The sequence below is a fragment of the Psittacula echo genome, assembly GCF_963264785.1.
Source record: "Psittacula echo genome assembly, chromosome: 14".
NCBI lineage: Eukaryota > Metazoa > Chordata > Aves > Psittaciformes > Psittacidae > Psittacula > Psittacula echo.
The window spans coordinates 10,258,801-10,286,499 of record NC_137750.1 but is presented as its reverse complement, the minus strand read 5'-3'; the positions used below and the strand labels follow the sequence as shown (position 1 = coordinate 10,286,499).

At 53.9% G+C, this 27,699-nt stretch overlaps 1 protein-coding gene across 1 annotated transcript; it reads right to left on the bottom strand.

The window, feature by feature from the left end:
* Window positions 1–1,828: 1,828 nt before the first annotated feature.
* On the bottom strand, window positions 1,829–27,699 carry MXRA7 (matrix remodeling associated 7; the record flags this gene model as incomplete). The annotated part of the gene is made up of 5 exons (XM_080629549.1): window positions 1,829–1,943; window positions 15,749–15,848; window positions 20,167–20,227; window positions 21,546–21,641; window positions 27,316–27,699. 5 exons carry the CDS (start codon window positions 27,697–27,699, stop codon window positions 1,829–1,831), a joined length of 756 nt encoding a protein of 251 aa, XP_080485675.1.

The window sequence follows — 27,699 nt, the reverse complement described above, 5'->3', positions numbered from 1 at the left end:
TGTCTTGGGAAGGGGTGTTTTTACTGAGCTTCATTTCTTTGGTGGGACTCAGTAAATGACAGATCTTTTACCCTTGTCCCGTCATCGACAGCGTCTTATTTTGGTGGCACTGCTCAGTGTTGGACAGGTTTAATGCCCGTCGCTCTGCTTTATACAGTGTTATATAATGTGAGGCTGAGGAGTTTGAGGGTTCTTTTTATTTTCCAGAAATGTTCCTATTCAGAGAAGGCCCAGATGTAAAAGAAGAACTCTAAAAGTATGCTTGAAATAAACTACAAAGGCAAAGACTGAAAATCAACTCAACCTTAATGCTCCTTTGCTTGCTTTGAAGAGCAGCTTTGGGAAAGATCCTGCTTTCAGTTGAACTGAGGAGAGGTCCCATATACACATTCTCTACATTCCTCCCAAGGACACTGCACACCAGCGTGGTATTTCACATCATGAGACTTCTTTCCCACTTAATTCCTTCATGTTGGACAAGAAGAGGTAATTTTCTGATGTTACATTTAGATTTAAGTCATAACTGGTAGTAAAACCAGGTTGATCTTATAATAAATGTGCCTTCACCCAAGTGAGAGCAATTGGAAGATAAAATGATTCTTAGAAGTCATATACTATGGTGTTATAGAATATACTGCAGTGGGAAACAGTGACCAGATAATGAGCTAATAGGTTTCCCAGGCTCTAAAGGATTACACAAAACAAAGCAAAACTAATCTTGAAAGAGATCATGCCCTAAAACTGGCTCAGAAACCATTGCCTCCCTTGGTCAGCAGTTATTAAAACTGAGGAAATCCTTCCTGATAATGTGGTGTTTAACAGGATTTCGTAGGAGAGCCAAGTCCAGCAGAAGACATTCAGTTAAAATTCAGAGTGCTCATTGATTTACTGTACCCAAACCACCAAGGGCTGCTTCAAAATACTTCCTCAGTTCACAGAGATTCCCTAAGGAGGTAGTTTCCCACATTGTTTTTCTGTTGGGAGAACAGGATCTGAGTTGGACACAATCATCCTTGTAAAGAAGCCACCTTCCTGTGCTACTCTTACCAGTGTCAAGAGGCAAAGAGACGTTTGTGTTTCCAGGTTGAAGTTAGCTGCTGCTTTCCCAGGTGTGAAGACGAGATCAACGAGGTCAGCTGGAACCAACATGGGTTTGTTTCCAAAAGCCAGGGTGAAGGAGGATGAACTGTTCCTGCCAAGGAGACGAGAACAGCAACTCGCCTCTAACACAAGCAGGATTGCCATGCCTTTGGCTGTTTGCTTTCTAACTGTAGGATTGGAAGACTCTGCCAAGAGGCTGTGCAGTCTCCATATTTGGAGGTTTTCAAGATGCAGGATGAAGCCCTGAGTAACCTGGCTTGGTCTTATAGCAGATGTTGCTTTGAGGTTGGACTACAGACCCCCTCAGGTCCCTTCCAGCCTGAGTTATGCTATGATTCTATTATTTTCATCCATTTTATGTCTATCATCTTTGGCTTTCTTTAGGTATCAAACTGATAAAGACCAGGTCGGACAGGTCATTTTTTATACAGCATGGCCAGGAAATGTTGTGGGTTTAACCGCTCTGTGTGACTGAGACTTATGACACAGCTAGAAGGAGGTACCAATCTCTGTATGAGATGAAAATATGATAGCTCTTCAAGGAGAAACAATATCAAGGGTGAGAAATAAGTCTTTTGCAATACATATCACAGGCCTATATGTGTTTGCAAAACAAACTGGAACTGCAAAATAACTACTGAAACATGTTTCTAGAACTACAGCCTCCAGTGTACTGCATAATAAGGGACACGATGACTTTTGGGCATAGTCTCCACTGGCTGCAAGGTTATATATCATAGAGTCTAAGCTGCTCCTTCATGTCTCCTTCAGACATCTCTCCAAACGTGTCACTTTTTTCCTTCATGAGCCTGAAGATGGCAGCCAGCTGCTCTCTCTGCACCCTGTCAAGAAGAAAAGGAGAAGTAGGAATAGCCAGGCCCCAGAAGGCACTTTGAGCAAGAACACCCTGGTCAAATGAAACACGAAGCCAAACACAGGTCATTTTACAAGCCTTAGTGGCTGCAGGAAATCTGCCCATGTGAGATAAGAAAGAGACAGCCTCTGGTTCTCCTTCCTCCCCCTTCCCGTTTATCTAATCATCCTGCTTGTCTCTCTGCAGTTCTCTAAATACAGAGATAAACCAGAGTGCTTTAACACTAGCTTTGGAGCTCCTTAGGGTTTATCTGTGCCCAGAGTTTCAAGATAACTTGACACGTGGAATTTCATAAGGCCAACATGTCTCAATTTAGCAGACTCCATATTGAAACTGGATGAAGCCTCACCAGCACAATGTCTTCTCATGACAGTACGTAGACACAGAGTAATTCAGGAACAGCTATTACATTTTAAATGCATACCCTACCTTAAAACTAGAGACCAGATTACTCCCAGTGTGTCCATGGCTTTAATCAGCCACTGGAGGATATAATCACAGAGAGAAATTTGCTTCGATAGGCTTCATTTGCCAATGTCAAATGGTGAGAGGGACTCGTAGCCATACCAGCAATGAGGACATCCCTGCATGGGCAGAGGCAGGGCAGTGGAGCACCTAGCTCAGATTTCCATCCCTAGCAGGTCCCACAGGAGATGGGGACCCGTAACAGAGGATATCCTGACTCTTCCCTAACCTGAAGCCGTGAACCATTGTTGCATGTGCTGCAGCATGAAGATTGGTGTCTGCCACAGGGCTTTATCTGAGGAAGCTTTATAGATGTATTGGTCACACATCTACTGATCATCACTCAGGGGTACAGAAGGGTGGGCAGCACAGGAGTGTCATTTGTTTGCAAGTGGCTCATGAACTGATGCAACTACCTACAAAATCTTCTTTTAGGGCAAGATGAATGTGCACCCTGGCTCCAGTCTGGGCTGGCCGTGGGCTGATATGTTCTTATTGCCAGGGAGGAGGTTGCAGTCTCGCTTAGCACATCTCCTATCTGACTCTCCTGTGTGAGATTAAAATAACTAATGAGGTTGTGGTGCTTTATGGCTTTAACAAAGGGAAAACAGTTTCTGTTACTTCAAGGCTCATTTTGCCTCTACGTGACTGTGGGGCTAGAACTCAGCAATAGCTCAGCAGCTCAGAGCACAGATCTGCTGCAATCCCAGCTCCTCCTGCTTGTTTAACATGTTCAGACCTCCCATGTGCTAGAAAAAGAGACTCTGGCTTTTACTTCCACATGGTCACCCTTTCAAGAGTCCTCATTCCCCACCACAGCCAGCTTTTGGCATAGGATTTTAATACACTGTAATTAATCCATTTAAATGCACACCATTAGTTAACCTGAGGGAGTCTTCCTGCAATTCCCATATGGATAAGCAGTTCTAGTAGCAGGAGGGTTAGAAATACCTATTGGCAGGCAAACCCAGGATGCAATCTTTGCTCAGAAGAAGTGAGAACAGTGTCAACCCGTCAGAAGCAACCACACCACGAACAAGATCAATGGAGGCAGACGGTCAGGAGCAGAGGTGCCTTTCGGTGCTGAGCTCCTGCTGAGGGGAGCTCTGCATTTTCCCCTCTCCTGCGCTAAGCCCCAGCAGAAGCAGGAACAGCAGGCTGTCCCCCAGCACCATCACAGCGGGGAAAGAGCAGATTCTGGCAAAAGAAGGCTCATTTGCTAGTTCTTTTCTATTGCAATTAAAATGCAATTGTCCTAAAGCCAGACCTACCCTGCTAATGCTGTGGGAGCCCCTGGTTATGAAAGCTCTGGTCATAGGCTGGCAAGAGCCTGGATTTGTCTGGCTTTTCTGTAATGTTTTGTGCTGGCATGGATAGCATCTAGCTGCCCTTTCCAGATGAGAGGGAGGGAAACAGAGTTGTTAGCGATCAATATTTTATTGTAGAGGCACCAGAGGGCACGTTTCCAGCCTGGGGTGGAGAAATCCAATACACAGTTTGCCTCCTGTGTCTGAAGTGCATTGCCAGCTGGGAGTGCTCCACGCAGGTCTGCATCCCTTGCTTGTTGCATCACAGACATTACAACCTTCCCAAGGGCCTGTTTCCTCACCTCCAAACCTACAGAATCAAGATTAGGGACAATATTCACTCTGTTTATTCAATGCATTTTGGCTCTCCCCATAGCTTTAAATATGCCTGTGCATTTGAAAAACAGAAATAAAGAAGAGCTGTTACTTCTTTGTGCTATATAATCTACAACAAAGGGAAAGCAAAACAAAGATAAAGAGAGAAACGAGCCTGGGAAGGAAGAGTAAGGCATCAAAACAAAAAACTGACTGCAAGAAGGAGCTTCTCCTCTCAAAGGCAACTTTGAAAACAAGCAGTGCTCCAGGCTGGGGGTTGGTTTGATGATTTGAGATCAAACCTATGCCATTCACAAGTAAAATCATTCTCTCTTCCCTTAAATCCTGTCCTCAAAACTATTTGGTCAAACAGGATTTCACTTACTGCTGGCAAAATAGATTAGTTAAGGGTTTCAAAGCAGCCTGATTCTCCTTGCTAGGCAGTTGAATTTGCACATTGAAGTGCCTCAGGCTCTTTTTCGACATTTCAGTCCAAGACTTTTACCATTAGCTGGAGGTTTGGGGCAGGGATCCATAGGTATGTTAAAGGAGATCTCTGTTTCAGGCACTCGTGATGATGGCAGAAATCCCAAGCAGAGCTCTGCATTAGGAATGTTGCTCATTCCTTTGCGGCCAAACATGACCAGGAACGCAGCAGAAATAAGGGAAAATCCCTGACTTTTGGGGATGCCGCTGGCATCAGCCGCTGGGCTGAGTCTACAGTTGAGGAAGCCAATGGAATCATTTATGGGGTAAAAGGCACAGGAGGGCAGAATGTACCTCTCCCCTAAAAGTCACATTTTCAATACAACTCTCTTGAGAAAGACGTTATAAGCTGCTGGAGGCAGGGAGAACAAGCACAGAGCAAAGAAACTATTCAAAGGTTTATTGGACCAAACAAAGGCAATTTTTACAGATTCAAGCCACTAGAATGACAGTCCTTTGTGTAACAGCCACCATCAGATACAAAACAAACAAAATGAACACAAGTAAAAAACACCCAGACAGCCTTTGGAGTTGAGGAAACAGTCTGACTCGCTGCCACTAGCAAAACTCTGGACTCAACTATAGACTTTGCTCGATGGACATATTGCCACGCAACTTCAACACAACGTATATAAGGCATTCTTTGCATAGTTGGGTGCTCAGGACACAGAGACAGCCAGCACCGAGGGGAGACAGTGGCTGGACCAGCAGGGTGGTGAAGCAGAGGGTCCAGATGTGCCTAAATTCATATGCAAAGCCCTGGACACGCTTGCAGTTGTCGGCTGGGAAGGAGCAGCCTCTTCTAAAGCTGAAGCCTCCTGCTGTTCTTTAAATGAGCCCTTTTATGAAGAGTGTGCCAACCCCAGGCGCTGGAAAGGACAACTGTGTACAAGGTTTCAAGTATTGTCTGCATAGGAATTGAAAAGGAAAACACAAAAGCAGCTTCTTGGGTTTGTGATATGTTTGCAGCGTTAGCCAAGAGGCAGCTGTCTGGCAGTGAAAGAGAAACTTTGAAGGACACATGCCCCCCCAGCCTGGTGTTTTACAGCGTCACTAAAGAGGACTCAGACCCTCGTCTCACCCTCACAAACCAGCTGGGTTTGATTTGGACCCTGCAATGCCTGAAGCTGATACATGCGCCTGCCCAAACTCATCTTCTATGTGTGGCAGAGCAGAGGAGCAATGCTGAGCTCTGGCTCCAGTGGGCAAGCCACAAGGCTAGCAAGAGAAGAGGGCACTGGAGCAGCAAGCAGGCAAGGGAATGGGGAAAGTGTCTCTTCCAGGACCCCCACTATCTCATCTGGAGCCAGAGGGAACCCCTGATTCTGTAGCTACCCCCTCAGGTCTTTCCTCTTGGGAAATGAAGTAAGGGAAAGCGTGAATCCAGATGTTAGCAGCAGCCAAAGTGTGGTCTCCTAAACCTGCACTACAAGCAGAACAGCTAAACTGTCAATCCTTGTCACTTCTTGAGTCTTCTGTTTGCCTACAGAATCAGCTCTCAGCTAAAATAACTCCGGAAGCAAGATTTGAGTCAGTCCAGCTACCATCTGCCAGCCCTTGCTTGGACCCCACTTGTCCCTCCACCCCTTGGAATAGAGCAGCTTTGTACAACAAATCACAGGCAGTTCCCACCCCCCCAGCAAGAAAGAGGAGTTTGGCCCCAGGAAGAAACAACTTCATCATCTGATATAAGGTGCAGGCTGGTCTGGGAGAAGAGCTATGGTTCACCCACCCCAAGAAAGGAACAGCACAGATTTCATAGCAGGCCTAATAAGTAGTAATGAACACAACTAATAGACTCGCTGCATATTTAGTGTCCAATTTGGGTTCTGTTTTGGCGACAGGGAAGAAGGTTCATCCCTGTCCCCTAAACACAACTCAAGCCACTGCTTGGGCCCAGCCCCAGTCCCTGGAGCCACACAACAGGATTTCCTCAAGCTTGACAGCACAGAAGTTTTTGAAGAACTCAACTTCGGACCAAGGGGATCCCAAGTTTTGAGGGTTTATGGATTTCTCTTATGGGTGTGTTTGGTTGGTTTTGGTATTTCAAGCCTTTAAAGATGCCAAGGGATGCCTTTAGGAGGAGGCTAGGGACAACTTCATATAGTCTTCAGTTCTGCAAAGAGAAACGGAGAGAAATCATTTCAGTCATTTCACCCCTCAGGTTGGGTCATTATTATTCACATAAACAAGCAGGGGGAAAACCTCAGTGTGTGTGTTGGGAAGAAGACAAAGCAACTTCCCACCTTGGGGCCGAACAGAGCACTGGTTGCAAACCTCACACCTCTAAGAAGGAGGCACTTTGCTTTATCAGCTGCAGCAGGATAGTCACAACCCATTCAGAGGCGTAAATCCTCTCCTCTGGCACCAATAGAAGTTACAGCCCTTCTGACCTGCTCATGAGAGCTGGAGAAGCCCAACTAATGGGAAGTCATCGTTAACTCCTCACTGGCCTGTGCAGAAGCTCGCTGGGCTGCCAGCACCCATGTCCAGCCTGGATTCCTCTTCCCACCTGCAGCCGGATGAGCTGGGAATGAGTCCCAGTTTCACAGGGCAGTGTACCTGAGCAGGCTGACCCTTCTCAACCTTCCTACAGATGTGCCTGTTCAAGGGAAGGAGGCAAAAACCCCAGAGCCTCTGCAGCTCACAAGGCTTCCTGTTGAAGGGAACCTCTCCCAGTGTCCAAAGGAAGGATGCTGAGATGATCAGATGTGTTTTGTGAGTGGGGACACCCAGGCACTCCCTGAGGTCTTGCAGCATGTTGTTAGTAGAGCCAGGGCTACAAAATGGGGTCCATTATTCTCAGCTTGAAACTTTCAGACACTCTGCCCTTACCAGCATCTCTCATGGCCCCATCATCCACCATGACACACTATGGACACAGAGACCTGCGCTGAGGTAGAGGGAAGCTACAACACACATTACTTGGGCACTTACAGATACATCCAGATGCACCCCAGCCTAACTCCTCCTGAATTCAGTAGGGTTCACTGTCCATAACACCTGAACTCCATGTGGAAGTCCCCTACTCCTGCCATCCACAGCATGAAAGCAAGTTCCAGCCTCATTTCTTCCTCTTCTGCAACAGGTTGCCTTCTCCAGCAGCATCCAAGTGCAGGACCCTGGCTGGAAGATGCAGGGTGAAGCATCACATGGGACCAGGGTTACTCAAGGCATGCTGCAGAGGCTCAGTGCCTGGCACATGAGGACAAAGAAAGGAAGTTCTCCAGAGTGGATAATCGCTCTGTGGGATTCACAGTGCTGAGGATCAGCTCATCCTGCTCAAGGCACACAAGTGTAATCAGATTTCATGCGTGAAGGCATAAGCTCGTTGTCACAGGGGCCCAGAAAGAGGGACCCCATCCAGCATGCTGCTGTTGGAGAGGGATGCAGGATGTCAGAATAGCCCCTCACAGGGATACTCACCTCCAGGACAGGGCCAGGCTCACAGCTGGGATGAGAGGATTGCAAACCAAGCAGGGACTTAATGGAGTATGTCTGTCAGAGCCATCAATTTCCCATCTGCACAACCCCTTTGTGCTCCTGGAGCAAGCTGGGAGGGGATTAGACTCAAGCACATGATGCAGTCCATCACTGGGGACATCAGGGGGATATAACCCCCAGACTGAGGAGCTCTGGCATTGCTGCCACAGAGCCTCAAAGACTTAATTAGCTTTGGGATGGAGGCTGAGAGCTTTGAGCTAATCCTCGGCCCCTCCCTCCCTTCCATTTACCTTGGGCAATGGAATCAGCCTGATCGGCATGCTTCCCCAGCAGCACAGCAATCAAACCAGGTCAGGGGCTTCTTTTGCTGGAAGCCCATACCCTGTCTTCAGATACAGGTATCCAAATATCTCTTTTCTGGCCCAAACTGAGGGCCAGGTCAGTGAATTGTGTGATTTATCTGCTGGACATGGCTCTGAGCAAGGAAGAGCTGGAGAACGAGGAGCTCAGACAAGAGCAGGTCCTGGATTATGAGACAGGCTCAGTACTGATGGTACTGATGGTCTGTGCTTCTCCTGAAGCATGAGAACCAGGTGTCCTTCTGCCTCCCCTTACTCCAACTCAGCCATGGCATTGGCACAAGACTTCTTGCCTTTGAGAGCATCCCAGCAATGACAAATGGGGTGGGCTGGTGTCATTCCCATGTATGCTTATCCCTCACGTGTGCAAACTCCACAGCAGGTCAGGAAATTCCGTAGCCCATCCATAGCCCATAGCTTTCCAAAGAAGTCCTGACCCACCCCAAGGAGATCCCAGAGCACCCTGCTGTAAGATTACCACCTCTGGTAACCGCTTGTGCCCTTCTCAGGAACAGTTTCATGCTCAAAGCTGAGGTTCAGAAGTGTGGAGCATTCCCAGCTCCTTCCCCTGGCAGAAGAAGGTGCTCAGCTTGTGGGGCCCATCAGTCCTCTGGTTTGAACCTGGTGAGAAGGGCAGATAGAAACCTGGCTCCAGACTCTTCTCACTCCAGACAGATTAGTATCAACCCTTGATGATCAAAAGCAGTGAAGAAAGGCCCTGGGCAGACCTGGCAAGGGGTGGTCAAGCTCTTTCCAGGCAGTTCCCTCCCATCTCACTGCTGGGGATGGTCCTATCAATCACCAACTGCTTCCCATTTCTTTATCATGGAGACAGCTACCATCTCATTTCTGGTAGTGACCATAATCTAGCCTTGCCCAGGACAGGGGTATTGCAGGAGCAGTATGGGGAATGACGTACTAAATCTAAGCTTTCCTGGTAGCCCCTAAAATGTGGTGCTACTTGCTTCAGCCAACAGGTAAAACACCGAGAGAGAAGACTGAAATGCAGAACAGGGAGGGACAGTGCTTAGGAAAGAGCAGGAGAGTGAGAAGCACCAATGGGAGCTTCTGTCATCACAAATGTGAAAGTCCTGCAGTGATACAGGAAAGCTGGAAGGAGCACTGGACCTCGGGAGATACCTCCTGCTCCTCGGGAACACCAGGAAAGCAGGTGGAAGCTGCTGGAGCACAACTCCCATTGCCTTTAGGATAGGGGCTGGTGAGGATTCAGTGGGGTCAGGGACTGCAGCACCCCCTGAGCAGGGGCTTCTGCCTGGGAACGACCATTGCTTCAAGGTGGAAGCTTCCCACCTTTCCCAGCCACAGCAGCATCAGCCAAACAGGCCAGAGCACAGCCAGGAGGGTGGCTCAAGCTCCTTGGCCAGCTCAGCCAAGAAGCCATGATCACCTCCTTCAGTTGTGTGCCCATCCCCTTGTAACACTCCTGACCTGCCCAGCCAATGCCACAGCACTGGGGAAAGCCATGGACAGATCAGCCTGAGCTCTCCTCCACCTCTCAGTGCCGGTGCTCCAGGTTGCTGTCTACCACTCTGCACCAAGCCTGCTGGGATGCTCCAATTCGCCACATCCCTCGGTGCCGCCCGGCCGCAGGGGAGGCAAAGCCAGGCTCGCAGTCAGCCTAGCAGATAGAGCACAAGCTGCCCATGCTGCACAGGAGCAAGCAGAAGCAGATGAAGACAAGTTGTGAGCGCTAGGTGAGGGACACATGGAGAAGCAGCCACAAGTGAGGACAATTTAGGACCTGAGCCAAAAGAAACCACCCAGGAGCTCAAGCAGAGTTGCTGTGTGGTCTGAAATATCATAGCAGGGCAGGGGCAGAGACTTGCACCCCACAAAGGCTACGGGGGAGCTTGCAGCAGTTTCCTCTCTGAGACAGGAGAGGAGGAGATGGGGAAGGGGCTTCCTGGCATCCCCTTCCTGGATTTCCGAGGGAGGCATCCTGAGCTGCTCAGCTGGGCACTCATGACTCAATGAGATGCTCTATAAATAGGGCAGAGCTCAAGTCCACTGACATCTTGTAGGTCAGAGCATGTTTTCCCTGGGGATATGGTGGAGGCAGGGAACAGCCCTGGCCCACCAGGAGACTCCCTCCTCATACAAGCAGTGCCTGGCATGTACAGAGGAAGCATCAGAGCAGGGGGAGCTCAGCAGGGACCCCCAAACCCACAGTGCCCCTTTCCCACAAGAGGCAGGTGGGAAGGTGCTGCTGCTCCCTCAGCCTAGGGTGACTATCGTGCTGCAGGAGATGAAGAGCAAATGAATAACAAAACCCCGAAGAAGGCCCAAACTTACCAGGTTCCCTCATCCAAAAGAAGCACCATGCTGGGCAGGACAGGAGAGGACAGCAAAGCTGCTGGGTTGGCGGTGAAGGTTAGCAAAAGAGAAGGGAGGAGAAAGAGGCCCACAACCCATGCTATACAGAGGAGGGAGCAGGAAAGCAAGCAAGGGCTATGTGATGGCAATGCAGGGGGTGGACAGGGACAGATGCCAATGGAGAGCTCTCTTGAAATGCAACCTCCTGCAGCCCACTCCATCCACTTAGTACTGGAGGGCCAGTAGTGATGTTTGGAACAGGTCAAGGTCTGTCACCACAGTCACTAAAGCCCTGCAGGTGCTTCCTGCCCTTGTGTGCTCCAAAGCTGTCACCACAAGCATTGTCTCATTCAAAAGCAAACTGCAGCACGATTGTCCCTCAAGCCACAGCTGCATCCCCATGTTGATCTTTCCTCTCTGCCATTCCCTAGAGCCAGGATCCATCCAGGGCACCCTTCCTTGCTGAAACTCCAGGGTCCAAGCCCATTTTCATTCAGTGCCTTGTAATCAAGAGGTACTTCGAGCCCAGCTGGGGAGGAGACAGGTTTCTATTGTTAAATTACCACCAAGAAAAGGACTGAGCATGAGATTTACAGCCATCCAATTCCCTCTGCATGAATTCCAGCTTACAGTTGAGCCCTGGGCTTACATCTAGTCTGGATTCAAGCAGTGTCTCCTCAACCCATGGCTGGCCAGGAGATGAAAGGAGAGGACTGAGCCAGGAGGAGAATTTGCCCCTAGAATAGCTCACCTGAAAGCCCATTAGCCAGGAAAACTGAGCAGACATCCATCCATCCATCCATCCATCCATCCATCCATCCATCCATCCATCCATCCACCCACCCATCTAATCATCCATCCCTACCTTCTCCTCATTCCAACAGGACTGGGCTGTGGTTTGGGGGATCACCTGCTCCATCCATGAGCAGTTTGGTGCCATTCACTCAGACCCAGAGGCCCCAGAGGCAGGTTCTGCATTTCCACCCTTAACCTCTTCCTAAATCCCAGAAACAAGAGAGAGGACAGAGAGGAGAGACCTTTCCACAGAGCATCACATACATTCTGCTCTCCCTTCTTCAGCCATCACAGCTAGTGAAGAGCAGCAGGGCCAGAGCACAGACAGCCCAAGCTCTCAGCATCACTGGCACCAACCAAGACTTGGCTGGAACCTGCTCTGCCTCATGGGAAGAAAGAACTGAAAGCAGAGACCCAAGGGCATCGTTTCTCCTGGCTGTTTTCTCTTTCCCTATGAGAGGAGCCTCGCTGCAGCCGCCCATGCTCGACACACACCTGATTGCACTCCTTTCGAACTGCACAAACCCCACTGAGCTCTTTCATCCTCGAGGGAGGTTTGAAGAGCAGCTGCCAGCGACCCCTTCAATGCATCCATGTGAGCCAGGCCCTGAAGGCACACTGGAGAGCCTTTCCTCTTCCTCACATGCAGGAGGTGCCCAGCCAGGACAGCACCACCTCACAGGCTCATGCCTACACAACTCAGCCCTGTCTGAGTGGGGACAAGCAGCACCATTGCAGCTACAGCTGGCAATAGATGGCCAAAAGCCTCAGGTGCAGAAGAGAAGGATTTGGGAAATAAGCTGTGCTTGACTAAGGGCCTCCTCCTTCCCCTGCACTCTTCCCCTTCCTGCCCCAGGGGAGCAAAAGCTATGTGCTTCTGTTCTAGAAGTACTGGTGACCCACGTCAAGCAGAGCCACCACCTGAGCAGATGTATTTGCCAACCAGATTTACTGTCCTCCTCCCCCACTGAACACTCCTGAGTTTTAAGGCTGAAGCAACCTGGGTTGGCGGTGAAGGTTAGCAAAAGAGAAGGGAGGAGAAAGGGGCCCACAACCCATGCTATACAGAGGAGGGAGCAGGAAAGCAAGAAGCAGGAAGTTGTATCACTCAGTAAAGGTCACATTCCTTCCCCTTTTAGTCCAGATTTAGCACCACTTTGAAGCCACAAGACTCAAGTGAATGCTAGGCAGGACAACCACAGCTTCTGGAGTGATGCATGTTACAGCAGAAGTGGATTTTTGGCTAAATAGCCCAATCTACTGCATGCCTGTCCTCTCCTATCTGAAGTCATAGAGTCAGAGAAGTCTTATTGATCTTCCTGCAAGGAATTCTGTCAGTGGCACCTCCAAAATTAGGGGTCCCTACATTAAGACTTGTTAACTACTGACACAGAATCACAGAATGGTTTGGGTTGGAAAGGACCATAAAGCTCATCCAGTTCCAACCTCCTGCCATGGGCAGGGACACCTTCCACTAGAGCAGCTTGCTCCAAGCCCCTGTGTCCAACCTGGTCAACACCACAAGTAGCTTCAAGGAGGTCTGGGGGACCCACTTGCGTTTCTGGGGTGTTCCTTACAAGCTGCTTCACATGGGAACCTGTTGGTCCGTGGGAAGACTGTGACAAAGCTAAAAGTGAAGTCTAAGCCTGTCTCATCTTTGGCAATTCACCTTAGGACTAACTGCCCACTTCCTCAGCAGCCCTAATTTTCCAAACCAGGGAACAGAAGTGGTCGTGGGATGTCCAGCTTCAGGCATCCAAGTTGGAAGAGGTGAGCACTGGAACGCGAGAACTTCCAATTCCCCCATGGAAAGCAAGATGGAGACAGAAGGGAGAGGACTCATTCACATGAGGGAAGGAGGAGGAAGATGGGAGGGAGGTGGGACAAGCAGTCAACTGCAGCTCACAAACAAACCCTCCCCAGAAAATGAGACCCAAAGGCAAACCCCACCCCCCCAACACGAGCAGATGTTACCAGTGGTACCACTACTTCTAAGCAGCAGTGTGTCCTTACCAAAAAGATTTGCAAGAATGTTTGTGGCCGAGGACCTAAGGTACTTGCTACAGAGATGTGAGATCAGAGGTCAGCTCAATCCTGCAACATAAAGGTGGCAAACCTGGGTCACAGCACAGCAGCAGCATGGTCGGGGTACGTGGAGTCACGGAGAGGGGTGGCACTGCTGAGTGGGAAGGATGCAGGACTGGAGCTTACCTGGCAGCAGCCCTGTCCCTTACACCACCTGCCAGGCCTGAAATGAAAAGCTGCTGATGCTGCAGTGAAGATGTAAGGGGGGAAATAAGCCAGCAACAAAGCAAGACAAAATCACAAAGCTGCCTTAAAGAAATGAACAACACAAATATGCAAGAGGAGAAAATAAAGGAGCAGTAGGAAAACCTCGTTTGCCAATGGCCGTCTGTGTGGAAGGCTGCTGAGAGCCTCCAGAGGACACAACACTGTCCATCAGCTCTAGGTGCACTGTCCTGCGCTGGGACCACTCCACACAGACATGAGCAGCAATGCCTGTGAGGTTCCACATGCCCAGGAAGAGCCTGTTCTACAGTCCTGAATACAAAACCCACTGCTGTCTGCAGGCAAATGTCCCCTCAGTGTCCCCAGGTGACAGCAGGAGCATTTGCTGCCACAGAGCAACCAGCCCAAGGCCCTACAGCCCTGAAAACCCAAGTAGTGGTTGGGATGGAGCTGCTGGTGCAAAGGGTTTGAATTTGCCTGCTGCTGGAGGTCAATCTTTGCACTGGTGCTTAGAAGGATCCTGAAAAGCAATTCCAAGTGGGCTCCATGTGCTCCTCTCACATCCATTCAGTTCATTCCACTGTCACCCTCCCCAAGTGAAAAATAAAGCAACACCAACAGACCTGCTTAATTCTACAGGTTCAGGGCTTCAGACATGACAAAGATAGAACAAAACGAAGAAATCAAACACCAGTCTTCCTGATGGCACCAATACAGAATCAACCCCACGCCAGAGGAAACTGGAGCTCCTTTCTGTGGCTGCCCCCAGAGCACACAGTCCTTGCACAACCTTGCTCCTGGCAGTGCAATAGGGCAGGTGAAGCCCAAGATTCAAGGACAACTGGGAGCCCAGAAGCCAGGGTAGAAAGGGAAGACACCTCAAACCTGACCTAGGGGCAAGGTGCCCTCCATCCTTGCCTTCCCTGCTTCGGTTTTCCACTTGGTCCATGTCAGGCTGTCGTGTTTAAGCTCACCACACCAGCTGTAGTGGTACTGACACCACAGCATCACAGGCAAGGGGTGACAAATTCCCCCAAGTCATTCTAGGAGATGCACAACATGGGGGAAGAATTGGGTCCTACAGTCCTTGAGACAGCAACAGAGAGAACATCATCTCCCAGGCTTGTTGAACACCACTGCAGAGGAAGGAGTATGGGGTATGAGGTGCACACATCTGCTAGGGAGCAGCCTGCCGTGGAGCCTACTTGTAGGGCAAAGCCCTTGGCTGTGGGGTTTGACAGTTCTGGTTTAGTGTGGGCTCTGCATGTCGGTGGGCTGAAGGATTCCCTCTGCACATGGGCAGACTTCACACTGGCAGCACAGACTGGCTTCAGATAGCGGTTTACAGCTTGAGATGCAAGATTGGTGTTGATTTCCCTTGAATAGGCTGGGAAATCTTGAGCTAGAAAGCTTGGTTTTGGTAACAGGACAGGCTCTTGCTTTCTTCGTGCAGGGCTCAAGAAGAAACCTCAGCAAAAAGTAGGAGATGGGCAAGTCTCCATCTCTATCGGGCCCAGCACTTGGCAAATCCCCACCACTTCCAGCTGAGGAGCCAGCCCTGGGTGCAGACATTTCCAGTGTCAGCCCCATCACAGTGAACTCTAGAGCTCCACACTCTCTGCTCCAGTATTTCTGAGCTATGCGCATGTCCTCGCTCGGGAGGGCATCCACAGGATAAAGGGAGGGAAGTAGTTAGAGATCAGGTCAACAGATGTAAATCAACACGGTGCTGATGGGACCAAGGGGAACTACACCCTCTTGCATCAGCTGGAACATTTGGTCTAAGCATGCAGAGAGGGAGCTTGAGCAGCTCCAAAGGGGTACAGGGCCACAGTGCCTCCACCTCCTCAATCAGCAGGACTTGATTTGGTCTCACATCTTCCTGGGTGGCAGAGGTCTGGACCATTGAGGCCTTGAGCCCAAGGCAGCCAAGGGAAGAGAGGTCTGAGAGGTCTGACCAGACCCAGCCTGCTTCAAGGGAATGCCTTGGACAAGAAGAAACAGGAAACTCAACGTACCTTTGTTCTTCCTCGAGCTCTTCTTTGGTCATCATTGACTTGTACTGGTTTCCCCTCAGCTTTCCAGGACTGTATTTAAAAGAGAATGTCCCATCTGCAGCTGGGGAGGGGGAGAGACAAAGAAGAGCAAGAGATCCTGTGAGCCAGAGACCTCCAGGCACAACCATCTCCAGCCCTGGGCTTGTTCAATCGGAATGCTCCCTGCCCCTGCTCCTGCACAGGCATCCCAGACACCATGGACAGCCAAACCCACTTCCTCAGTCGGCTCCAGGCTGAGAAAGCCTGGGCAGTGTCAGGGAGCTGTGTGGGTTGCAGTGCAGAGCCAAGGTGATGGTGGCCAGAGGACAGCAGGAGTCCAGGCTGCAGCTCCACTGCAAGGAGCAGGGACTGTGAGTGAGCAGCCCTGCTTGGAAGCAGATACAAGCAAATCCTGCAGCACAGAACCATAGGCTATGGCTCTCCCTGGATTCAGAGCCTTGCAGACCCAGTCTGGCTTATCAAGACATGCTAATCCTGCCCCAATTAGCGTGCAGCATTGCCCGCTCCTCCTCTCCACACTTGCATTCCTCCTCCTGCCCTCTCCTCACCCAGGGGCCCCTTCCCATGCTTGTGGCTCATGGATGGTGCCATGAGTGGAGCCGTCCTGGGCCACGCAGCTCTCCTGCAGCCCTTGACAAAGCTGGTGAGGAAAGGAGGTGCCCCACTGCAAACTATGGGGCTGCAGAGCTGAGCCAAGGCAGCCCCAGGAGCAACACCACAGCTGGGTCCAAGTCATGGAGTCATGGAATCAACCAGGTTGGGAAAGCCCTTTAAGCTCATCAAGTCCATCCATTCCTCAGCGCTGCCAAGGCCACCACTAACCCATGGCACTGAGGCCTCGTCTCCACGGGGTGTGAACCCTTGCAGGGACGGTGCCTGCAGCCCTGCCCTGGGCAGCCTGTTCCAATGCCTGAGCACCCTTTGGGGCAGGAATTGTTCCTCAGCTCCATCTAAACCTGCCCTGGTGCAGCTTGAGGCCGGTTCCTCTTGTCCCATCCCTTGTTCCTTGGGAGCAGAGCCCAGCCCCTCCTGGCTCCATCCTCCTCTCAGGCACTTGTAGGGAGCCATCAGGTCCCTCCTGAGCCTTCTCTTCTCCAGACTGAACCCCCCAGGTCCCTCAGCCCTTCCCCATCACACTGTGCTCCAGGCCCTGCACCAGCTCCATTGCCCTTCCCTGGCCCTGCTCCAGCCCCTCAATGTCTCTCTTGTAGTGAGGGGCCCAGAGCTGAGCACAGGATTCGAGTCCCTCCATCACCAGCCAACAGACCTGGAGAGGAAACCAACATCTCCTTCTCCAGGCCTGGGTGCTCTCCTGCCCTGCTCAACAGCCTCAGCCCTGTGCTAATTACAGCACCAAAGCTCACGGCCTCCGAGCCAAAGCCGATCCTTTTCCAATCGGATTTTGCTGGAGCACTATTTGCTTTTAAATACCTCTCCCCTGCTTTATCTTCCTGCAGATGGGAGAAAACAAGAGGAGTGGAGGTCAATCCAAAGGGCAGCCCAGGAACAGCAGCTGCTTCGGGTAGCTGCCTTTACTGGTTATCTGAGAGCTGGTTATCTGTGAGCCTTTATCTCCCAAGGACTGCAGGACTCACATCAAGCCATCCAGCATTGCTGCTTCCACATGCCCCCAGAAACATCATGCTTCCACCGACCCTCTGAGCCCTATGGGTACTTCTAAGGGCTCCGCAAAAGGAAGATGTTGTTGTATTATCTGCATGGCCCTGAAAAGCTGCATGTTATCCACAGCCCAGCTATCCAGGATGACCCCTCACAGCACCAACAGGACCCCAACAGAGGGGAAACTCCTGAGAAAGGAGCGTGATCAGGTGTGTGTCGAGCACAGGCAGCTGCACCGAGGCTCCACTCACAGGGAAAGAGAAAACAACTGGGAGAAAGGACTGTTCCCGCTGCTGTTGTGGGGACCACATTCATGGAAGCCTCTCCTCTTCCTCCTGCCCAAAGGAAAACCACCCCACGGCCCCTCTCTTGCTTTCCTCACACTCACAAGTGTTGAGCATCAGCAGCTTCCCTCTAGCTTCATAGAATCATACAAAACCCTAGAATGGTTTGGGTCTGAAGGGACCTTAAAGCTCATCCAGTTCCAGCCCTTTAAGGATTCTCTCCTTATGTCCGAGGTCAAGCGCTCCATTTAGCCCAGGGCTCCCACAGACCTTGGGGACCCCCACGCAAGAGCCTCATTTCCCAGCTGGGGAAGGCTGAGATCTCAAGGACAAGCTGTGTAAGGCCACAGGCTGGGGACGGAGCAGCAAGGTCAGTGCTGCTGCTGCATGGAGTGTGCCTGGGGGCTGAACAGAGCCTTCTCCCTGCAAATAGCCACATTCCCTCCCTTCTCCTCTACATCTCCATGTCCCTGATGTTCGGAAGCTCCCCTGCGAATCCCAGCTGGATTACTGCTCACTGGTCCTGAGTGTTTCACTAATCGCCAAATCCCATCCCTGGGGAACAAAGACAAACCCTTTCCCTAGCATCTTCCCAAGTGTCCCAACAGAAGCACACAAATGCTCTGGTCCTGCAGCCCCAAACATTCAGCTGGGCCGTATTCCACTTCCCTTGGTGGGAAAACATTCCCAACAGGCAGGCAAACAAGTCTGGCTGGCTGGAAACAAGGAGTAATGCTGCAGCTTATCAGCCCTTCGGTGGCCAGAAAAGTGCATGGAAAGAAAATTCCAGCTGGCTGCTGCTTTGGAGGTATTAAAAGGAAGAAAAGAAGGCGAGGGTGTAACATCCTGTTTCTTACCCTGGTGTGGAGCAGAAGCCGGCTCGTTACCTTTGCATAGCTCGCCTGATTTCAAGGACAATTCACATCATTTCCCTCCCATGGTTTTCTGCCAAGTGCATTGAGATTTGGGCTTTTGCCTGTCCCCAGAAGGGCAGTTTCACTGCCACCCCACCACGAGAGAGTAAAGGAAGAGGGAGGTGAGGAAGCCGCCCATCTCCCTGCCCACGTGTTGTGGTTAAAGGAGCCCATGTGTGGCTTTGGAAACCCCTGGCTGTTTTCTGAGCTCAGGAACTTTCTTTGCAGACCGAAATCCAGCTTCAGGAAACACACGGGAAAGGGGAGGCTGGGTCTTTATGTCAAGTGCAAAACCACTGCAGAAACCAGTGACCTGCTTCCAGCCTCTGTGAGTTCACACTAAAACCACTTGTGTTCCATCCCTCTGCCTGAGCTGGTGGAAGCAGCCGCTTTCCTCTCATCATGCTCCCAGCCAGCCTTGGTACTCACAGTGGGGACACGGGGCCACCACAGCAGCATCCTGGCCTGGTGACGGGCTGCCTGCATGGTCCCTATGAGCCCAAGGGGAATCTCTACTGTGCAGCAGCTTGAGTTGGGCCAGGACCATGAGGCACAGGAGAGGCAGAAGGAAGGAGTGAGGCTGCTCCCTACCAAAGCCAGGGCACTGTTGTTATTCCCCCCACTTGCCTCCTCATCAGCCTGAGCCATCTCTCTACCCAGTGCCATTATGAAACCCTTCAGAAATGGTGTAAATAAGTCAGGAGAGGAGTCCATGGCTGTCTGCAGGAGATGCTGGGGGAGGAAGCTGGGCTTAGCCACCACTCATGGATGGGGACTGTCACCTCCTTCCAATCCCAAGCCACAACCACTTTGGGATGATGCACAGCAGTGCTGGAGCAACCCTGAAACAGCTGAACTGAAGGAGGCAGAGCAGCACTACTGAGCACCCCTTTGGCAGGATACATCCATCATTCCTCAAACCAAGTCCTGCATGGGAACCGACCTGATCACCAGTGCCTAAGGGGGTGGAATAAGAGTCTTTTGGGAACCCCATCTCCAAAGGTGCTTCCCTACCTTGTGGACACAGCCCCAGGATTCAGATTTGATTCTCTGTGGCATTAGGGATAATCCTCCTGAGCCAGGGGATTGCCCACAAATGGGAAGTGGGACAGGAAAGGGGGAACACCTCAAGCTCCACGGTTGCTGCAGTCACCCCAAAGGGGGTTCCTGGGCACATCCCAGCATCTCTGCTCAGGAGAGCAGCGTCCCCTCCAGCCACACTCCTGCCTGGCACCATCTGCTGCATCCTCTCACAGCACAGCAGTTGTCACTACAATTACTCAATTAATCATTTTCCAATCAACTAATTGGCTCATCAGTTAAACAGGGCTCTGACTAAAGCCCCTGGAGAGCCTCCTGGATGTGAGCAAAGAGCTTCTGGGGCAGCTTCATCACAAAGCTCCCCCCATGGCAAACAGCCCAAGGGCACGTGGAGAAGCAAAGGGTAGGAATTTCCTCTCTGTTTCCTGGAGGAAGGAGTCTGTCCCCAAGCACTTCGGGCTGCAGCCCCTCAGCACCCTCTGTAGCCTCCCTGCACGGTGCTGCCTTGCTTGGCACTCACCATCCTCATCCTCCGGCTCTCTCACCACCAGCTTCTCTTTTTCCAAGTCCAGATCTTCCCCCTGGAGGAGTTAAAACCAGAGCAGGTGATGAGAAGGTGCTGTGCTAAATACCCCCTGCTTGGTCAGGGCAGGGAGGCAGAGCCTGTAGTGAGGGCTGGGTACCCCTTCCCTACCTCCGCCATGGAGCAGGCCAAGAGGATGCTCGCTAACGAGAGAGGTTCATTGGGCTGCTTTCCTGCCACTAGAATCTGCTCTCCTGGTGGCCCCAGGCACAGCCTCGTGCCCCAGCACCCCCGTGGGCTGCCCCATGACCAGCAGAAAGTCATGCAAGCTGCAAGCAGGGAGGGAGAGGAGTGCTCCAGCTCTGGAGATAAGACTAGAACACACGGCAATGCCCCCATGTATGTGCTTTCCTCCTGCAAAGCACCCTGTGAGCCAAGCCTGGAGGCCAACAGCACCCTGCATCCACTCTTGCTCCGGGCATCCCATTCAAAGTAATGGGGTTGGTGAGCAAAGAGCAAAGCACATGGGAGAGAAGGGAAGGAGCATGGAGCCACCACACTACCAAGGGGGACATCAGAATATGGGGGATGAAGGAGACCTGAGGGAAATGAAGATGCTCCAAGCAGGACCCTGCCGAGAGCTGAGCTTTGCAGGGCAGGGCTTTAGATGAGCTGCTGGAGCCTGACCCCGAACTGGGTGCGTTTGTCATCAGTGAGGAATGCGCGTTATTCACAGGCATTTGGCTGCTCCTCACCAGCCTCCTCTGGGGCTCCCCAGAAGGACCCCCACCTCCTGCAGCCACGCTTCCAAACATGGGCACTTCCCACCGGACACCCAGGCTCTCCCCTGGGAGGGCTGGCAGCTGGGAAGCACCCAAAGGAGCGGCCTCAGGGATGGAGTGGGAGAGGATGCTCAGCCCTGGCCCTGGGGACTTGGCCAAGAGCCCAGAGCAGCAGCTCCCCATTGGATCTGTCTCTCCCTGTGAGCCAGGATGTCCCCTGGGAGACCCGGCCCTCCAGGAGCTGGCGCAAGAAGGGATATTTTAGGCTGTTCCCTGCCTGGGCATTAGGAACAGAGCATTTCTGAGCATTTAACAATGGAAGCAAGTAGGAAGTGTGGGTTCCAAAGCTCCAAGGAAAGAAAATCCTTCCCCCAGGATCCAGGCATCACTCCCTGCACAACCCGGGAGCCCATTTTCACCTGGGGCTCTGTTTCTCTCTCTTCTAAATGGACTGAGCCATTAAAAACTACCCTCGGGGCAGCAGAACAGGCAAGTTTTGCACCCCCATCCCTGCCATGGCCACTGCCACACTAGGACAATGTCCCATCCATGCAGCTTGCGCCACCCTCCCCAGGCCACCCCTGTCCCACACACCTCTGCCTTGCTGGAAGGTCCTGTGTGGTCTCCTGCATCCTCCACTTGTCCCAGGTGCCCGAGGCTGGACCCAGCTGAGGCTCCCAAAAGTGGTATCTGGAAAGAGAGAGAAGCTTTGAGCACAAACACCCCGAGCCCTCCCCGGGCTCAGCCCCAGCAGCACCAGCACGCAGGAAGAAACCCCTGGATGTGGCCCTGCCGTGGCACCTGAGCCCATCCTGCCTCTGGCCCGTGTGCCAAGCCATGGTGCTGCATGGAGTGAGGAACACCAGAGCCCTCCACTGCTCAGCCCTGGAACCAGGGTTTGGAGCTCCTGAGATGCCCATTGCCTGCAGGACCAGGAGCCACTGGTGATGGGAGCAGCTCAGGGCTAGCAGGAGGGGAGAGCAGAGGCGCAGCGCAGTGTGTGCTCTGTTAATGCCTGCAAAGCCTGCTCTGCCCGAGCTGCAGGGCAATAACCCCTCAAAACCCCCTTGTACCCCCACTGCAATCCCACAGCTGCAGTTTCCCTGCCCTCAGCCCCACTTCAGCTCAAATCCTTCCTCCCCTGCCCCCTCCCAGCACTTCCCAGCTGAACCTTTCCCTGCTGTCTGGAGGGGGATAGATGCAGGCAGGGAGCAGGGATGTGGTGCCCCTGCACTGGGAGCAGCCTCTGGGCTGGCTTGGAAAACTGGCACCTCAACACTGCCAGGAGCCTGCCCCAAAGGTCCTGAGCCCTCCTATGGCCGGTGGGTGCTGCGGTGTTGGCTCCATCAGCCGTGGGGCAGGAGCAGCTGAGCTGGGGGCTGCCGTGAGCCCTGGGATGCTCTGTGAGAGGAGGGCAGGCAAACCATGGGAGGGAGGGAGGGTGTTGGGGCAACCCTGGGAGGTGTGAGCTCAAGAGGCCATCCCAGCACGCCAGGCACTGCTCTTCTGCAAGAAGCACAGCCCAGGGCAGTGCAGGGAGGCTTGAGTGGGGGGGAGTGAGGGGAGCGAGGACCGGAGCCGGGTGGGCTGCTGGAGACTCATGGAACCATTCATGTTGGAAAAGAGTTTTAAGCTCAATCAAGCCCAACCCTTATCCCAGCGCTGCCAAGGCCACCGCTAACCCATGGCACTGAGGCCTCGTCTCCAGGGGTGTGAACACTTGCAGGGACGGTGCCTGCAGCCCTGCCCTGGGCAGCCTGTTCCCAAATGCGTGTGAATCACAGACAGAGCCTGCAGGGGCTCAGGAAACCCAGCACCACAGAGCTCCCATCCAGCAAGCATTCACCTTTAACACCAATGCAGCAAATGAGCTGTGCTGTGCTCCCGGCCTCAGTGCTGAGGCTGAGGTGCTGTGGGATCATCAGGAACGGGCTTTTGCCCTTCAGCTTCCATGGCCAACGAGCGAGACGCGACGCCTGCACCCGAAGCCAACTCCAACAGCGGAGGCTTTGGAGCAAAGCAAAGGACAACACCTCCAGGGACATTCTGGGCACAGGCAGCCCCGAGTCTCCCAGGGGAATAAGCCTTGACATTGCATCCCCAGCATCCCCCCTCGCGGTTACCTCACCCCCGCTCCCAGCCCCACACATCACAGCAGCAGCTGGGATTTAGCTCATTTCTGGCTGCTTCCTCACCACTTCCTCCACCCCCATCACAAACCCCTCTGAGCGATGGGTTTCCCTCCTTGAGAAAGAGCATGAGGAGGTCATGGGGCGGACGTGTTCCTCTCCCCTTCCTTAGCCGCAGGGACAGCCCTGGCACTTATGGCCAGGATGGAGACAAAGCAGTGTCCCGCTTGAGCTCCAGGAAAAGGGAATATCCCAGGCTGCAAAAGCAGGGGGAGAAAATTATCTTGGATTAAACTCCTGGGCCCTGTGTGTTGCCATTTATGGCTGCACTTTCTGCTCCAAGCCTGATGCAAGACATTGCAAGAGGGAAAGCAAGCAGCCAGGAGCCAGGCAGCCAGCAAGAGAAACACCAGGAGGAGAAAGGGAAGGAAGAAGCCTTTAAAAGAAGAATACATGCTAATGTTGGGCAGTTGAGAAAAGCATCTCCTGGGCAGCCTGCTCCAATGCCTGAGCACCCTTTGGGGAAGGAATTGTTCCTCAGCTCCATCTAAACCTGCCCTGGTGCAGGTTGAGGCTGAAGAGAGTCAAGAGGCAGAGTCCTTATGGGCTCTGCTCCAGCAGCACATTGCAGGCTCCCGGGGCTGTACCCAGCCCAGAAGGGGCTGGATAGGAGCAGGACCTCCTGGACCCACTGTAGGGACACAACATAAAGCCCCAGTGCAACCATCCCAGCACCAGCCCCATGCCTGGGGTGCAAGGGAGGACACACATCCTGCAGCTGCTGCAAGAGACGATGCATTCATTATCAGCACAGACTGCGCTGGGCAAGAGCTGGGGCGCATCTGAGCACTTATGGGTCCTGTGGAGAGCCCCACATCCTGCTGGCAGGGGTCTGTGCTGCTGCCAAGGCTGTGATGGATGGAGCACATCACTGCATCCCTCCCCACCACTGCAGAGCTGCTGCCCCAGCCCTGTGGCACGGCAGAGGCAGAGGCACAGCTGCCAATTGAAGCCAGACTGATCAGACACTCTATCCCCCAGGGCATGGGGAAGGCAGGCGGGAAGTATCACAAGGGGAGGTGCTGACTTCTTCAGTGTAAAAAGGGTCCCTGCTGGGTGCTTCTGCTGCCTGGGGTATCCAGGGGCACCAGGAGCCCCCAGGAAGGCCCAGATGGGGTAGGGGACACAGGCAGCAGGAGCTCTGCAGAAGATGCGAGGACATCCCCTTGGTGTCTTTGCTGTTCAGCCCCACTGTCACCCGCTGGACCTGTCTCTGTTTGAAGCCACCATCTGCAGTTAACCCTTGGCAAAGCAGCCAGGCTGCCCACTTGCCCTCCCTGTGGCATCCCAGGGGAGGAGATGCAGGATGGCACCATGGCAAACCCTGTCCCTGCCATCTGCCATTCCCAGCTCAGAACTCACCATTCCAGCATTGAGGCTTTCTGACCGTTTCCCACCAGAACCAGCCTGAGCAGCTCCAGCAATGCTGCGGTTCCCACCCAACAGCTTCTCATTAGAGATCACTTTGACAGCGCTGCCTCCACCATTCCCAAGCCGGGAATGGGGATGGGAACAGACAGTGACACGTTAATTAACTTTCTTCTCAGTGATGGGAGCCAGCAGAGAAAAGAGGAACCACTACCAGCAGCTCATGGGAGCAAGGACCCCTGGGCTTCTTTCCCTGCTCTGCCACTGCTTCATTGGATAGCCATGGGCGTGATGATGCGGAGGGGCAGGGAAGGCCTGACCCACACACTTCACCTGCTGGCTTCTCATCTCAGGCTGCCCTTGCAGGAGGTGAGAGCAGGAGAGAGGCTGAAACAGCCCCAGCAGATGCTGGTTTGCACAGGCAGGGAGAAGGGAAGGGAGGAGGCAGTGGGGTGGGCAGCTCCAGCCATTAAACACAGCCAGGCTGCTCTCCCTGAGCGGGTTCATCCATCAGCATTTGGCTGAGTGGTTACCGGCTGCAGTGACTCCAGACCAGGCTGGTGCAGTCTGTCCTGAGCAAACGGAAGCGAGGAAAAGGGCAGAAAGCTCCCTGGGTGCCCAGCACAGCTTGTGAATGTGCTGATGTCCCCAGCCCGGAGCCTGCAGGAGCCTCTCTGCTGAGTCACATGAGGGACCGCAGTCCGCAGCCGAGCCAACGCAGGTTCCACAGGACACGTTTCCATGGGCAGCTGCCTGCACAGCTCTGCCCAAGGCCGGTCCCATCCCTGCCTGCCACATCTGCCGGGCTCTGGCCTCAGCAGCGCTGCAGGAGGAAGCAACTTGTGGGGAGCAAACCCCAGGGAGCCCCCCCGGAGCTGTGGATGGGCTCCCCCACTCTGCCCATGGGACTGCTGCTCACGGGAGCGGTGCCTGCTGGACACCACGTACACCCTGCGCCAACAGCCCCTGCCCGTGCCAAGTGTCCTGGCAGCTGCTGCATCACGAGGGACCAGCGCTCCCAAACACTTACTCAGCAGCGGGAAGCATCCCTCCCCCTGCCCGCTCTCTCCATCACCCCCCAGGTCCCAGCCACCGCCTGGCCCCTGCCCAAAGAGATGCTGCACAGGTCCAGGGTGACTCATCCTGCTACAGCGAGGTCACAAATCCCAGGCCAGGACCCTCCTCGGCTCTGGTGTCCCATTTGCTTTGCTGTAAGAGGGGCTGAAGGGAGTGCAGCAGAGACCCCCCCATGCCACAGAGCCCAGGCAGGCTCCTGAAGGACACACAATTCCCTGTGCCTTGGGTAAGGGCTCACCTCTGGGTGTGCAAAGCCCTGTTACCACGTGTGTGCCTGAGAGGGGATAGATAAAGGAGCTGAGCCCATCTCTGAAGGCAGCAAGTGCCTGTCCAAAGCAATCAGGGCTGAAGAGCAGGCAGAGGGGAGAAAAACATCCCCAAGATTCACGCTGCAAGAGGGCAGAAGAACCGGTGAGCTCTGGCAGCGCTGGATTGGGCCATCTGCCCCAGTGTGGTGCTGTGCTCCATCAGAGAACACCGGCTGCACCCCAGGCCCTGCAGCAGCTCCGGTGGGGTGGCCAGATTTGGTGCTCAGCTGGCTAAGGGCAGCCCGGGGGCTCCGCAGCTTGCCAGAGACCCTGGCATTCACAGGCACCAATAAATCATGAGGCAGAGGGGCAGATGTGGCTTCCAGGACACTGGGACAGGGAAGGGGCCTGGATTCGTGGCCAGAGGGTGCCAGGAAGGGGAGAATGGGAGCCCGGAGGCTCGGAAATGACAAGGGGAGGTGATGGGGAGCACAGGGAGAGGCAGAGCCACGTCCCAGCCCTGAGGCTGGGCTCTGCGGTGCAGAGCAGGGTGTGCAGCCTCTGGGGCCTGCCCAAGGCTGTCCGGTGAGTCAGTGGTGATGCTGCCCAAGGCGAGGGCTGCTGCAGGCAGCTGCTGAGGATTACAAGGGCTGCTAAGAATAGCCAGCAGGGCCCCAGCCTGCGCTGCCCAGCACACGGCCAGGCCACGCACCCATTGCTCCCGCATTCCTGAGCCACCTCAGTCCTCACATCGGGGCATTGGTGCCGGGAGAAAGGCACCAACGCAGGGAGCTGGGGCTCCTCGTGTTGTCTCATGGAGCAGGGCAAGGGCAGAGCAAGCTCTTCCCAGGGTCGCCCTTTGATTTGTAAAGAGGATCCGGTGCGGGAGGAGGATTTACCGGCGTTTATGGGCACCGCTGCCCCTCCGGCCCCCCCAGCTCAGCGGGGGTCAGACCGCGGGGTCAGCATCCCGCTGGGGCTGGGAGGGAGGGGGACGGCGGGGCCCAGCCAGCAGGGACCGGGCTCAGCCACCGGTGCTGGCAAGGGGACAGTTTGCTGCGAGCCACTGAAAGCGGCTGCGGACGGGGAGAACGAGCACACACACACACACACACACACACACACATTCCCCAGCACCTGGATTAGCTCCTGGGAGAAGGGAAAGGCTCCCAAGGGCTGGATGCGCAGCCGGGAGAGGCGCACACTGACACAGGCTTCCCTCCCCCTAAACCCTCGCTATCTCGACCGGTTTCAAGAGCATTCCTTGGGAGGCGGCGGTGGAAACGAGCCCGAAACACCCCCCCCTTCCCCCCGCTGCCGCCCTCGGGGACGACGGGCTCGTTCCCATCGCGGGCGAAACCCGGCTTTAGAGAAGCCCCCGGGCTCTGCGCTCCCCTCGGCCCCCGGGAACGGGCACTGCTGGGAGGGGGGAACCCGGCCTCGGCACGGGCTGCGGGCAGCTCCGCAGGGAACCGGCCTTACCTTGCTCTGCGCATCCTCGCGGGGCTCGGGCTCGGGGGGCTCGGCGGGCGGCTGCCCGGGGATGCTCTCGGCCGCCGCGGGGCTGGGCTCGGCCTTGGGGCTCGGCTCCTCCGCCGCCTCCTCCCGCTGCTCGGCAGCCGCCTCCTTCCCCTCCTCGACCGCCCCGACCTCCTCCACCGGCAGCCGCTCCCTGCCGGCCTCCGGCCCCGCTCCCGCCGCCGCTTGGTCCCCGGGGCCGCTCTCCCGGGCCGTTTCGGCCGCCGCCGGCTCCCGAGGCCGCTCCCCCTCGGCTCCCCGCAGCCTCACGAAGACGGAGGCGAGGACGAGGGCCAGGACGGTGAAGAGCAGCGGGACGGCCAGGTACAAGTCCACGGCCACGTCCAT